Source organism: Sinocyclocheilus rhinocerous, unplaced genomic scaffold (genome assembly GCF_001515625.1).
Source record: "Sinocyclocheilus rhinocerous isolate Xijiao unplaced genomic scaffold, SAMN03320098_v1.1 scaffold732, whole genome shotgun sequence".
NCBI lineage: Eukaryota > Metazoa > Chordata > Actinopteri > Cypriniformes > Cyprinidae > Sinocyclocheilus > Sinocyclocheilus rhinocerous.
Window position 1 is genome coordinate 110,360 of NW_015625032.1, and position 13,946 is coordinate 124,305.

The window sequence follows — 13,946 nt, forward strand, 5'->3', positions numbered from 1 at the left end:
CATCATGTAGGTTTGAAAACAACTTGAGGGTAAGTAAATGCTGACAGAATTTTCACTTTTGGGTGAACTATCCCTTTAAGTGAAGCAATTTAAATATATTTTTATATTTAATTATATATACCTTTATGAACATATAGATTAATTAAGATGAAAACACCTCTGGAAATATGACTGACGGCTTATACTTTAATGAAATTTGCTAAACACAATGTAGCCACGACCATAGATCGCTTTAAAGTATTTTTTGATTTAATGACATGCCTTTAACATTTCATGCATGAATGAGAATCAGTGTGGCACTTCACATGATTGAAGCATGACCTGAAAGCAGAGGTTTTTACTGTAATGAGCTGTGGCTGGTTAGCATTTAATCTTGGTGATTCTGGTCGTGAGGTCTATTGTGGCAGACAAACAGGTACCTAACTTGTAGGTGGAGTCGTGGTTTTAATCAATGATTTTGAGGAACTGTGAGGCTATTATGTTGATTTTGACCTAATCCAAATGGGTCAATATTTCTTGTAGACAAGCCTTTAATTTAATCACACTCTGTTGCTCACTCCATATGCTTTCCTATTGCTTCCCCTCTCTCTCTCTCTTTCATACTCAGAATAGGTCAAGGTGTCCCCCTCCCTCTATGTATGACATCATTTCTAATGCCTCTAGCGCAGACCACCAATTTATCATCCTTCCCTCTTTCCATTCCCCTCCTGCTCACCTTATCTCTCCTTCTATGAGCTGTACAATCACTCACAATTATCCTGCAAGGTTTCTGCAGAGACTAGCTGTAACTGCTGTTCTGCAGGTCAGTGGTTTCATACTGGTTTTGTTTATAGTACAAAACACTAAAATGTATTCATTGGTTCATTAGTGGTTTTAATGTCTCCTTAATTTGTCTTTAAAAACTGGGTTCATGCTTTCAGCCAATAAAAACGTGGTTACTGCACAAAATCATGATTATCAAGTGAACACATATTTATACTCACATAGTCATGAAAAGCTTTGGCTTCACTTGAATGCTCACATGTTTCTCTCCTCTCAGGAGCAGCACAGTAGAGGTCCCAGAAAACACTGCAATAAAACATGTACAATATAATATAAAAAGGACTGTTACTGCAGTCTCAGAATTAATATCTTCAGTTAATTAAAGTCCTATTAGGATGGGATTAGTTTTCCCTGAGAAAATGTTTGTTTCACAAATGAATTTTGAGATTTTTATACCATCAGAATCAAACATTACTGTGTTTTTGCACTAACTTCGTAAAAAATTATAGAGCATCTAATATTATAACTAACTTGGGGTTCCTCTGTTTCTGGGTTCCTTTGGTGTTCCCTTGTTTTGTTTTGTTTTTAAATAAACTATATTTTATTCAGCAAAAATGCATTAAATTGATCAAAAATGATCAAACATTTTGTGTTGCACATATCCAGACAACATGATCTCTCATAATGTACATATCCAGAATATAAAAACCTTAGTATTAAAGGGTCCTATTAAGTTTGTTTTTTTTACATTACATTTTCGTCTTAATTTAGTACTGACTTAAAGGTGCAGTAGGACATCTTGGTAAATGCTAACTTTAGCCTGATAGCACTAAAAGTAAACATCCCACCCTCCCTGCAAATCGCCGTCCAAAGCCATGCCTCCTGAACGTATGAACGCACACAGACCAGACGACCAGAGACAACATTACTACAATACATCGTGTGTCATTCAAATGGCACGGTAAATTGATTTTTCCGTACATTTCTGCCATATGTACATTAACTGACAGTCACCACTGATAAGCTACCACTAAATATTGTAGAAACTTAATTTGCTGTAAAGTTGCTTTGCAATGATTTGTATCGTGAAAAGCGCTGTACAAATAAACTTGAATTGAATTGAATTGAATTCACCGGTGTGAAAACTTTATAGTACAGTTAGTAACAGTACTACAATACCCTGTCTGCGCGAACAGGGTGCACAGAGGTATGCAAATACATATGTTAACAGGCAGGTAGGAAAACCCACAGATATGTATAGGTAGATGCCTCAATGTTGGCATCTCGCAACGGTCAACTTGAGGTCATTCACCATAATAAGCAATGAATATTCGAAGATGCCACAATCCTGTAGAGTCGATGGTTGTAAAAACCGCCGGAACCATAGATATGTAAGGATTGTGGCATCTTCGAATATTCATTAATTATTATGGTGAATGATGTCAAGTTGACCCCTCCAATATGGCGGTAATGAGGTATCTACGTATACATATCTATGGGACTGAACATTTCTTGGTCCTACGCCTTCCACAGAAATACATATAAATACATTTAGACCACTTAACTTAATGATTAATAATCACCTATTGCACCTTTAATTTCAGTTTACTTTTGTTGCTGTTTGTGCATGAAAAAGATCTGCAACGGTACAAAGCACAAAGTCCATTCTAAATAAAGTTTTTCTCTATATCAGCTCTGTTTCTGAACTCCCTCAAATGACTCAATTACAGTCCTCAGTTTTATTCTGGGAACATACACTTTTAAATAATACCCCTCACCCCCCACAGCATAAGCAAATTATTATTATTTAATTTTTTATTTTAATTATTATTTAAACGTGTATGTTCCCAGAATAAAACTGAGGACTGTAACTGTGTTGAGTTGCATTAGCAGCAGTGTGTTGTCGCCACGTCCAAGAGGCACCATTTCACAGATATATTATACTGATACACATTCAGCTTTTTATATTCCCAGACCGTGAACTGTTTTTGACACAATAACAAAAGAGATGATGATAACCAAAAACAAACAAATGTTTTGTTTGTTGTTGCCGTAGTAACTAAGGCAGGAGCAGTAAAGGATTCATCCTCTTTCCAGAAAGAAGCAGCTCATTTGCAGGATCCTTTGGAAGGTATTATTATTTTTAGTCCTTTTACCGTGTGCTCTTCTTTCCTTCTAGTATGCATTGTTCTGATGCTGCAGAGGCGTTATGATGTGACAAAAACTTAAGTCATTTTCTGAGCGTGGTTTCAATAAAAGCTGTTTTTGGACTAACAAGGAAGTTTTGAGCTCTGAAACTTACAGAATGTTTTTTATAGTGCAATTAACTCTTACATCTCAAAAGATCAAGGAAAATTTGAAGGAAAATTCGTGACACTTTAACTCGAGATCCCATGAATCCATCATTCCTATCTTATTAATTATAACTCGAACATTTTTAGCACACTAATCCCATCCAAATAGTGCTAAAGAAACTTTTGCATTTTCAAGCACAGTTTCTTACCACCACCATGAGTGTAAGAACCCTGGCGGCTCTCCTAATGTTATGTTCTTCTCCCATCGGATCTGCCAAGTTAAACAGAGCACAAAGGAAGAGTTATAAAGATTCAGTGACAAGTCGACCTGTGCTCCCTTTGTGATTTAAACATCATTAAGGGCAAATTCTGCCATGGAGAGCTGAACTTTCAGTCAAACATGGTGCCCAGAATAAATCTGAGACATAAAACTGTATAAAACTTGGCATCTGTTTGAAACAGTCTCAGTGTGACTCAGTCTATGACCTCATTAATAAAAATTATATTAACCAACTGACACTTCACTAAGCTCTGCCCTCCATGGCAGAATACGCCATCGAAAAGAATTGAAGATTTTAAGACAAGACACTATGGTGTCATGTTTTCAGTTTGTTTGTTCATGTTTAGGTTTGTTTTCAATCAGTTGCCGTGTCTTGTTTTCTGTTTAAGGCCTGGGACACACTAGACAATTTTCAAATCTTAACCAATTTTAATACCATGGGAGACCGCAGACATGAAGACAATTATGTAGAAGCATGCAACATCTGGTAGGTGACGCTTGCTCGCTCTCATTGGCTATTGCGGGTATCACGTCAGAGGCAGCCCGATCAAGATTCGTAAATATCAAATATGATTTCAGTTTGGGGACACTCTGTCTCGATCAGGAGCAGTTAAATAATCATAATGACACCACACAATAGAGGATTTTTTGGAAAACCCATTATTATATTGTTGGATAATTTCTGGAAAACAGTCTTCAATACTGTCAAAAAACAGGAAATCCACAGATTTGGAAATACAGTATAGCAAATGCTTCTCTGATAATATGGCGGATGGCAACAGTTTCTAAGATAGGAACAGGCTGTGGTCAATAAAAGGCTGTGTTTAGCGAAGGTTAGTTATCATTAAACCTTCCTCCAAAAATTTCCAGCCACAATTTCCTCAAGGATTCATCAGAGTTATCCAGCAAGAGGTCTAGATTGCAGTCACGGTCAATAATTGAACACCCCTCTCCATTCTCATCCTTAACTCTTTATCAATAGACTAAACAGGAACAGAAAACACCATCAATCTTGATGAGATCATCAGTTTCAGTCACTGGCCATGTGAGATGGGTTTACCGACATTAAAGCGCTGACGACAGCCACCATAAACAACACGGGTGTGCCCAACATTATCTAAAAACATTGCTGTGAAAGCGACGGCTATTTTTGGGATCAAGTCCAGTGTGAACTGGTTACATGAGCAGGGTGGCAAAAGACAGGAGTCGCAAAGGAAACCGGCCACAATGGACGGGGCAGCTGGCTTAGTCACAGAGACTGGTCTGAGTCACGACAGCAGTGTCTGGCTTGTTGATGTTCACTTCTGAGTGGTGGGTCAGCCTTTGTGTTTTTACCTCTGTGATTGTGCCAGCCTCTTTCTCTGTCATTCCTCCTCTCTCTTTGCTCTGTTCCAGTATTTATCTGATCTTATTCCTCTGTCATTCGCAAATATTTACTTGACTCAAGAGCTACAGCACTCATCTGCATCTGCATGTACTCAGTTGTATCTTGTCAGTGATCATGTCATCAGCAAGTGAGCTGTTGTGGACAAAGATATAAACATCTCTTCCCCAAACACAGCTTGAGAGGATGACAAGCCATTAACATTGAGTGTCTCTGATACAGACCCTTCAGAAGGAAGTTAAAACATATTGCTTGCTGTCTGATGAATTGTGGCTGCAGTGCAAACAGGTCTCATTGTCCACTCTGTGTACTGGGAGTAAAACTTCTTGTTGAAGATAAACCACAATCATTTACAGAGCAGAGCAAGTAAACACTTTGTTCTATGAAAATCCGTGTAAATAAACTTACAGACCATCTCCATGAGACAGTGCCATTAAGCAAACAGTTTGCCCAGTTTCTTGTGCCAGCATGGTTTTGTTTCCAGTGTAATTAAATTAAGCCTTGATCAGACAACAGTGAGGGTTTTATGTAAATATTATATCCTAAAACTACAGCATCTTAGATTAGTGTTTAGAAGCATTTTAGTGACAGTCATAGAGGTCTTAGTGAAAATGCAAAAAGGTAGTTCACCTACCTCTGACAGGAAGGTCTGTGCTGATTTCTGAGCTCCCACATGTAGCAGATATTCGTACACATACAGAGCTAACCTGCAAAGAGATACGGAAACCACCTTTATAATAGCATTATATATGTATATATAATGCTATTATAAAGGTGAACATCTGTGACACAAGGGGTAATGTTTTCATTTTTTAATGCACTATCCCTTTAATTGAAACTATGTCTTTATGGTCTATCTGTGTATCCTCACATATGGTTAAGATACCAGTTTGGAGATCATCATCAAGACAAACTTTAGGCAAACATTGGGTTCACTAAGAGCTCAGTTCTCCATTACTCTTCAGTTCACCATTTCACTTTCACTTTACAGTCTGAAATTGATATTTTCAATAGTTTCATATCTTTGCCATGATGTTTGATTTTTTTTTTATATACTGGTAAAAAGTCCATATAGTAAAGCACATGATTTTTTTAATCTTTTGAGTATCCTCTATAAATGTGTGAGTGAACCTGAGTCAGCACTGTTCAGCGGCATCCTATTCAATTTTATGATTTCAGAGAGACAAAATATTAAATTTTATCACATGCAGACAAAATATTCACTCTCCTGCTTATTTCTGTAGAAACAACACTCAATGCACTGAACAACCTCCAAATATTCAGAGAATGCATATACACTCAAACAAAACAAAAATAAGTCAAATATATGAAGAACATTAACCACAGTGTAGAAGACCGTGTTTGTACAAGAGAAGAAAGGGCTGAAGTGGAATAATGACAGAGGAGTGTAGGAACATTGGCAAACCAAGATCAAACACAAGAGAGATTGAGGGAGGAGATCTGGAGGTTGGAGGAATGACGGGGGCCCTGAGCTCCTGAGAATCAATCCTCCTGAGATTTTCAGCAAACTTTCATATTCTAATGACTAAGAATAGAAAATAGATGGAGAGACCAGGAACTTTTCAGCTGTGCTCTCTTTTTCCACAAATGAGCAAAATCCAAAATCTTCCGACTAAAAGGGAAAAGAAACCAGGTTTCAAGAGTCACAGGGATACTTCACCAGTTTTAGGATGAACTCAATTTTTATATTTTCCTGCTATACAGTGTTGTTGATGACTGCCAGGGTACTGTTATTGGTCTTTAGGGTGTTCTTCATGATTGCTTACTGCTCATTGCCAAAAAGGCTTCCTCCTCCAAAGTCTATATAGAATTTTTTCACTCATTTTATCACCTGCCAGATGAAAATCACTTAGCCAGGTATATATCGCTATGAAAATTGACAGCACTCCTCAACAAGCCACACAATTTGAGCTATTATTCATATAATATAGTGTGGTTAAGTTGCATGATGAAGTTTAATTTCAGTATGGGCAGTGATGATGCCTGCTTTAGTTAACATGATTAATTAAAGAAATATAACAATAGGAAATGTAACAACCAACAAACAATTTGAAATTTGAAACAGTAATAAAGTAACAACAACAAAAAAAAAAATATATATATATATACGTCATTCAATATATGTGAAATAAAAATACAAATAAACACTGTTTAAGACAGTTTTCAGAAGCTAATTATGGACCATTGATCAAAACATTAACACACACACACACACACACACACATAAACCTGAATAAATAACTTTCACAACTACATATGCACTTATTTTGTGCAATAAAATGACCAGGTAAATCAAATAATAAAATGATATCATAATTGCTCACTACAACTCAAGATACTAGATATACAATCAATGTGAGAAATGGTATAAAGAGATAATAATGACAGAAGAGAGGTGAGATGGGCACATAGTCTCAGAGCGTGTCGTTAACCTCATGCTGCGCCCTCATCCCATCAACACAGCGCTCTTCCCTGCTCTGCAGATGAACTGACAACATTCTCATTGGTTGCCATACACTCGCTACATGCAGACAGACTCATTTCCCAAGAGACATTAGAGAGCGGGGAGTAATGGAGTTTGAGGGTGATCCTGTCTGTGTGTGTGTGTTTGCATATTTGGAACAAATATGTCTATGGGTATGTTTTTGACACATTAGGTGCAGTGAAAGAGAACAGAGGATGAACACAGAAAGACAAATATAGATGGGTAGAAGAGGAGAGACAGGAAAGCAGGAACTCATAAATGATTAATGATGAGAGCTGAAAAGGAGGAGGGAGAGTGAGTGACATGAGGACAACAGAAAAAAAAAATGTTTGCAGCCATAATTTGTAAAATAGCTGACAGATTACAAGCTGATTTTATTCAACAAAACAATGTCCATGAGCCTAACATCTGTACATCTTTGACTAATGCTTTGAAAATGTATGCCTGTACATGTATGACCTTTTATGTGTGGCCAGTAGACTATAGAGGAATGCAAGGATGCATATTATGAGATTTAAGGTATAATACATTATACATAAACATTACCATACTCAAAATTCTGGGGACAGTAAGATATTTCAATATTTTTGAAAGAAGTTTCTTATGCTCACCAAGGATGCATTTATTTGATTAAAAAAATACAGTGCAAGCAGTAATATTTTTAAAACTATTTAAAAAAAAATTTTTTATTTTAATTTATTTTAAAATGTAATTTAGTCCTGTGATGGCAAAGCTGAATTTTCAGCAGCCATTACTCCAGTCTTCCATGTCTCAAGATCCTTCAGAAATCATTCTAATTTGCTAATTTGGTGCTCAAAAAATATTTCTTGTTATTATTAATATTGAAAACAGTTGTGCTGCTTAATAATTTTGTGAAAAATACAAATACATTTTCAGATTTTTGATAAATAGAAAGATCAACCGCATTTATTTGAAATAGTTGTTATTTGTAACAATGCAAAGGTCTTCTCTGTCACTTTTGATTAATTTAATGCATCCATGCTGAAAAAAGTAAAATAAGTCATTTCTATCTCTTGTTTTTTTTTTTTACTAACCCCAAACTTTTTAATGGTTGTGTGTAAATATTAAATAAATAAATAGTATAAAGTAAATTTATTTCTAATCATGCAAATCATGTTCATGGCTGAATTTCTTATTATTGGTTAAAACTGTGTGCAAAAATGTTGTCAGTTGAAAAAAAAATCTGTCTGGTCGGAAGGACATGTTAAAAAAAAAAACAGGGTTTCTGCTTAGCCTTTGGATTAAAGCTGGTGAAATGGAGCTATGAAAAAACAATTTTAGAGGGCAAAAGGCCATCTAGGTACAGTAAGTCTAAGGAATGAAACTCATATCCTGTGTGGACAGGACAATGCTACATTCCTCAGCTTACTGGGCCCCAAGTTCTTCTGCTCTACTATGTTAATATGGATGTGGCTTGCTTTCTTATTTATCATAAACTGTCAGTAAAACTGAACATGGAAATAATTTTATAGAAACTAGAAACAAGGCAAAAATACAACATAGCTTACAAGTGCATGTGTTTAATGTTGTTAAAGATATCAAGAAATGGTGTTTGGCTTGAGCAGGCATGTAGATGGTAAAAAAAAATATGAACACACGAATGAAAACCAGGAGTTTGAGGTTTAGTCCAAAGCATGCTACACAACACCTCGAGAAACAATGCCTTTCTCCACGACAACAGGAAATGCCAGCTTATCTTGTAGATGAAAGCGGGGAGAAAATGTGCAGCTCTGGAAAAGCACTCACAACATTCAAGCTTACCAGAAGTCCAGTTTACAAATACAAGAGAAACAGACCAAACTGACAATAATGCAGAAACCACTTAACTTTGTTGGATTTCAAACAGGTGACATGGGAAAACTAAAGGACCATGCAGACTGTGTGTGTGTGTGTGTGTGTGTGTGATAGATGAAAAAAGGAAAGCTGTATAACACACAGGCTAAAAAGAGAGAGAGCAAGACTCCTAGCCGGTTTCTAAGCCATGCCGTCACGCTTGCTTAACCTTGCAGTAGGGCCGGTGTGATGCAGCTTGCATATCAATGATGGAGAGAAATATCAGAGGCCAACCACTCTGCGGGAAAACTGTTCCAGCGGCAAGAACGACAACACCAGTCATTCACTTACATACTGAATACAACTGCAGAACAGAGAAATTATATTACATTAGAAAATACAAAGAGAACATATTTTTGAAAATCACCATTCGGGAATTTTATAAGAACATAAAAGCATTTAGTGACACAAAAGTGAATGCATGAACTAACAAAATGCTTGAACGGAATGTCACTTTGAATAAAAGCGTCCGCCAAATGCATAAATGCATTTTTTTTATCTTTATGACAGCTGAATTATTTATTTGATTTCTATAGAAAAAAAAAAAACTCCATGCTGATTTTGTTTCATAATTTTGTTTTGGTAGCTCAAAGTGAGGAATATTCCACATATGTGTTCCCACATGGAGCTGTGGAGAAGAAAAGAAACTTCAGGCATCCTAGATAAACATCCTATTGTACATTTTCCACTGAGCTAAAAGCTGTTAGAAGACATGTTGTGACAGATGTTTTCTTTAGTAGACGGTTTGCATGTCTTTGATTTGAATAGCTCAGATCACTTACATCAGCAAGGGTCAGATTTAAAGCATGTATTAATTTAATGCATCCATGCTGAAAAAAGTAAAATAAGTCATTTCTATCTCTTGTTTTTTTTTTTTACTAACCCCAAACTTTTTAATGGTTGTGTGTAAATATTAAATAAATAAATAGTATAAAGTAAATTTATTTCTAATCATGCAAATCATGTTCATGGCTGAATTTCTTATTATTGGTTAAAACTGTGTGCAAAAATGTTGTCAGTTGAAAAAAAAATCTGTCTGGTCGGAAGGACATGTTAAAAAAAAAAACAGGGTTTCTGCTTAGCCTTTGGATTAAAGCTGGTGAAATGGAGCTATGAAAAAACAATTTTAGAGGGCAAAAGGCCATCTAGGTACAGTAAGTCTAAGGAATGAAACTCATATCCTGTGTGGACAGGACAATGCTACATTCCTCAGCTTACTGGGCCCCAAGTTCTTCTGCTCTACTATGTTAATATGGATGTGGCTTGCTTTCTTATTTATCATAAACTGTCAGTAAAACTGAACATGGAAATAATTTTATAGAAACTAGAAACAAGGCAAAAATACAACATAGCTTACAAGTGCATGTGTTTAATGTTGTTAAAGATATCAAGAAATGGTGTTTGGCTTGAGCAGGCATGTAGATGGTAAAAAAAAATATGAACACACGAATGAAAACCAGGAGTTTGAGGTTTAGTCCAAAGCATGCTACACAACACCTCGAGAAACAATGCCTTTCTCCACGACAACAGGAAATGCCAGCTTATCTTGTAGATGAAAGCGGGGAGAAAATGTGCAGCTCTGGAAAAGCACTCACAACATTCAAGCTTACCAGAAGTCCAGTTTACAAATACAAGAGAAACAGACCAAACTGACAATAATGCAGAAACCACTTAACTTTGTTGGATTTCAAACAGGTGACATGGGAAAACTAAAGGACCATGCAGACTGTGTGTGTGTGTGTGTGTGTGTGTGATAGATGAAAAAAGGAAAGCTGTATAACACACAGGCTAAAAAGAGAGAGAGCAAGACTCCTAGCCGGTTTCTAAGCCATGCCGTCACGCTTGCTTAACCTTGCAGTAGGGCCGGTGTGATGCAGCTTGCATATCAATGATGGAGAGAAATATCAGAGGCCAACCACTCTGCGGGAAAACTGTTCCAGCGGCAAGAACGACAACACCAGTCATTCACTTACATACTGAATACAACTGCAGAACAGAGAAATTATATTACATTAGAAAATACAAAGAGAACATATTTTTGAAAATCACCATTCGGGAATTTTATAAGAACATAAAAGCATTTAGTGACACAAAAGTGAATGCATGAACTAACAAAATGCTTGAACGGAATGTCACTTTGAATAAAAGCGTCCGCCAAATGCATAAATGCATTTTTTTTATCTTTATGACAGCTGAATTATTTATTTGATTTCTATAGAAAAAAAAAAAACTCCATGCTGATTTTGTTTCATAATTTTGTTTTGGTAGCTCAAAGTGAGGAATATTCCACATATGTGTTCCCACATGGAGCTGTGGAGAAGAAAAGAAACTTCAGGCATCCTAGATAAACATCCTATTGTACATTTTCCACTGAGCTAAAAGCTGTTAGAAGACATGTTGTGACAGATGTTTTCTTTAGTAGACGGTTTGCATGTCTTTGATTTGAATAGCTCAGATCACTTACATCAGCAAGGGTCAGATTTAAAGCATGTATTATGTTACAGTTAGTTCCATGCAAGCTGGCATTTTATTTACTCATCAAAGCCAAATTTTACTCACTTTTGGCATTTGGCAAATGTTCATTTAGGACCCATATGTATGCATATGTAGTAAAACCCTAAAACACACAGACATTATTAAGAATACTTACAGCTACTTATTGCTACTTACAGGATAGTTTTAATCACCTTCCTGACAATGATGAAGAAATGTGACTCCTCAAACTGAGATCAGCCAACAAACCATTGACTACAGGGTGAGCTTATCAATGTTTGGTGATCTGTACAATAGAAGAGCAACTTCTAAGTTAAGAGGGTGCTTAAAGGGATAGTTCACCCAAAAATGAAAATTAGCCCATTATTTACTCACCCTCAAGCCATCCTAGGCGTATATGACTTCCTTCTTTCAGATGAATCCAATCAGAGTTATATTAAAAATAGTATTTGATCTTCCAAGCTGTTTAATGGCAGTCAGTGGGTGTTGCAGTTCATCAGACCAAAAGAAGTGAAATAAAGCGTATCCATCCATAATACAAAAAGTGCCTTACACGGCTCCGGGGGGTGAAGAAAGGCCTCCTGTAGCGAATCGATGCGTTTTTGGCGTCACTTCTGAGCAGCGCATGCGCAACGCTGACGTCCTACGCCATCCGCCCAGAGCTGCTTCCATGTACAACAGTGAGCGCAAGCTAGATTCAATTGATCATTACGTTTTAAATATGGTTATTTTTCTTACAAAAACGCATTGATTCGCTACAAGAGGCTTTTGTTCACCCCCCAAAGCCGTGTGAGGCACTTTTTATTATGGATGGATGCGCTTTATTTCACTTCTTTTGGTCTGATGAACTGCAACACCTGCTGACTGCCATTAAACAGCTTGGAAGATCAAAGACTATTTTTAATATAACTCTGATTGGATTCATCTGAAAGAAGGAAGTCATATACGCCTTGAGGGTGAGTAATTCATGGGCTAATTTTCAATATTTGGGTGAACTAACCCTTTAAGATCACTAATCAAAATACAAGGTTTGCTTCTTTTTTTCCCTTTTTTTTAAATCCAGTTATATTATTCAACTTCTAAACTGTACTTACATAGAAAGTTTTCATCTCATGTGAATGAAAAATAAATAATTAAATAAATAATAATAAAAAAATTTAATTAAAAAAAATACTAAGTGCACCTTAAGAAAAACTATAACATCATAAAACTATTGAAGTGGTGAGCAAAAAGAGCATAACCTTTAAACAGATATTGAAAATATAAAATAAATGGTCAAAGCATCAAAAACAAAACAAAAATTATTTAGAAATTCATATACATTTAAGCATAAAATCTTGATTTTGATAATAAAGTTGTCCAAACTATTTTGTCAACCGCCCTATTACTGTGAAATGGTTTGAACATCCTTATGATTAAAGCTTAAAACACCTTCAGGCTCAGAACAACATAACACAACAAGCTTGTTTTCTTTAGCGATCAGTAAAAACGTCTAAGACAAGGAAAAACAGCCAACAGACATTAAGATGGACAGCTGGTAATGTCACTCAAATGTAAAATCATAAAACACTGAGTTACAAAGGGACAAGGAAGCAAACTATCTGAGTTAGTTAATTACGTGCTGTTAAAGAAAGATTCTGCCCTTGACTGCTCAAGAACGATGGAGGATAGCCAACTAAATTATTCTTGATAATCATACTACATGACCACACGATTCACTGAGTGATCTAATAATATTTCTCATAATGCAGAAAGCACGTAACTTGAGGAGTGAAGCATACAGTAGTACATGCGACAGCAGCTGTCTTACATGTCTCCTCAGTCCGAACTGCAGATGTGATCGCGAGAATTCCTCCTCCACCTCCTGATCAATATAACTTACTTTTCTCGGGCTTGACTATCCGATGGCACGCTGTTCTTGCCTTTGGCGTACATGCTTGCACAGACGCGACTGTCCCGCACCTGTCAATCCATCACAACCTCTGTCGAAACAATCTAGTCACCATAGCGACTCTGTCAACTCCTCACCAGTGGATGGACCGCGATTAACAGGCGCCCTCTCTCTTCTCGCTCTCTAGATGCCAGAGCAAAGAAAACTGGACGGCCACGCCCACACAACACCTTTTACTCTGACTGCAGCCACGCCCCCTGTGATCCGGTGAATTCGGAGGGGTGGCGTGCGATAAAGATTTATTTCATAATTTCATAATCATTTTAATAATGACATTTTACCCTAAGAAACCTTAAAGTGTTAGTTCTCCCAAAAATGAAAATTCTGTCATTAATTACTCACCCTCATGTCGTTTCAAACCCGTGAGACCTTCGTTCATCTTCGGAACACAAATTAAAATATTTTTGATGGAATCTGAGAGC

General features: G+C 36.6%; 1 protein-coding gene across 1 annotated transcript in view; it reads right to left on the reverse strand.

The window, feature by feature from the left end:
• LOC107748468 (single-stranded DNA-binding protein 2-like) overlaps nucleotides 1–13,625 on the reverse strand; it is a 30,466-nt gene extending 16,841 nt beyond the window's left edge. Inside the window, exons 1-4 of the mRNA XM_016563255.1 lie at nucleotides 13,456–13,625; nucleotides 5,355–5,427; nucleotides 3,266–3,327; nucleotides 984–1,068 (exon numbers count right to left, since the gene is read on the reverse strand). Of these exons, the coding sequence (XP_016418741.1) occupies nucleotides 984–1,068; nucleotides 3,266–3,327; nucleotides 5,355–5,427; nucleotides 13,456–13,508 (273 nt within the window). The 5' untranslated portion in view covers nucleotides 13,509–13,625. The remainder of the gene's footprint in view (nucleotides 1–983; nucleotides 1,069–3,265; nucleotides 3,328–5,354; nucleotides 5,428–13,455) is intronic.
• Nucleotides 13,626–13,946: the final 321 nt, after the last annotated feature.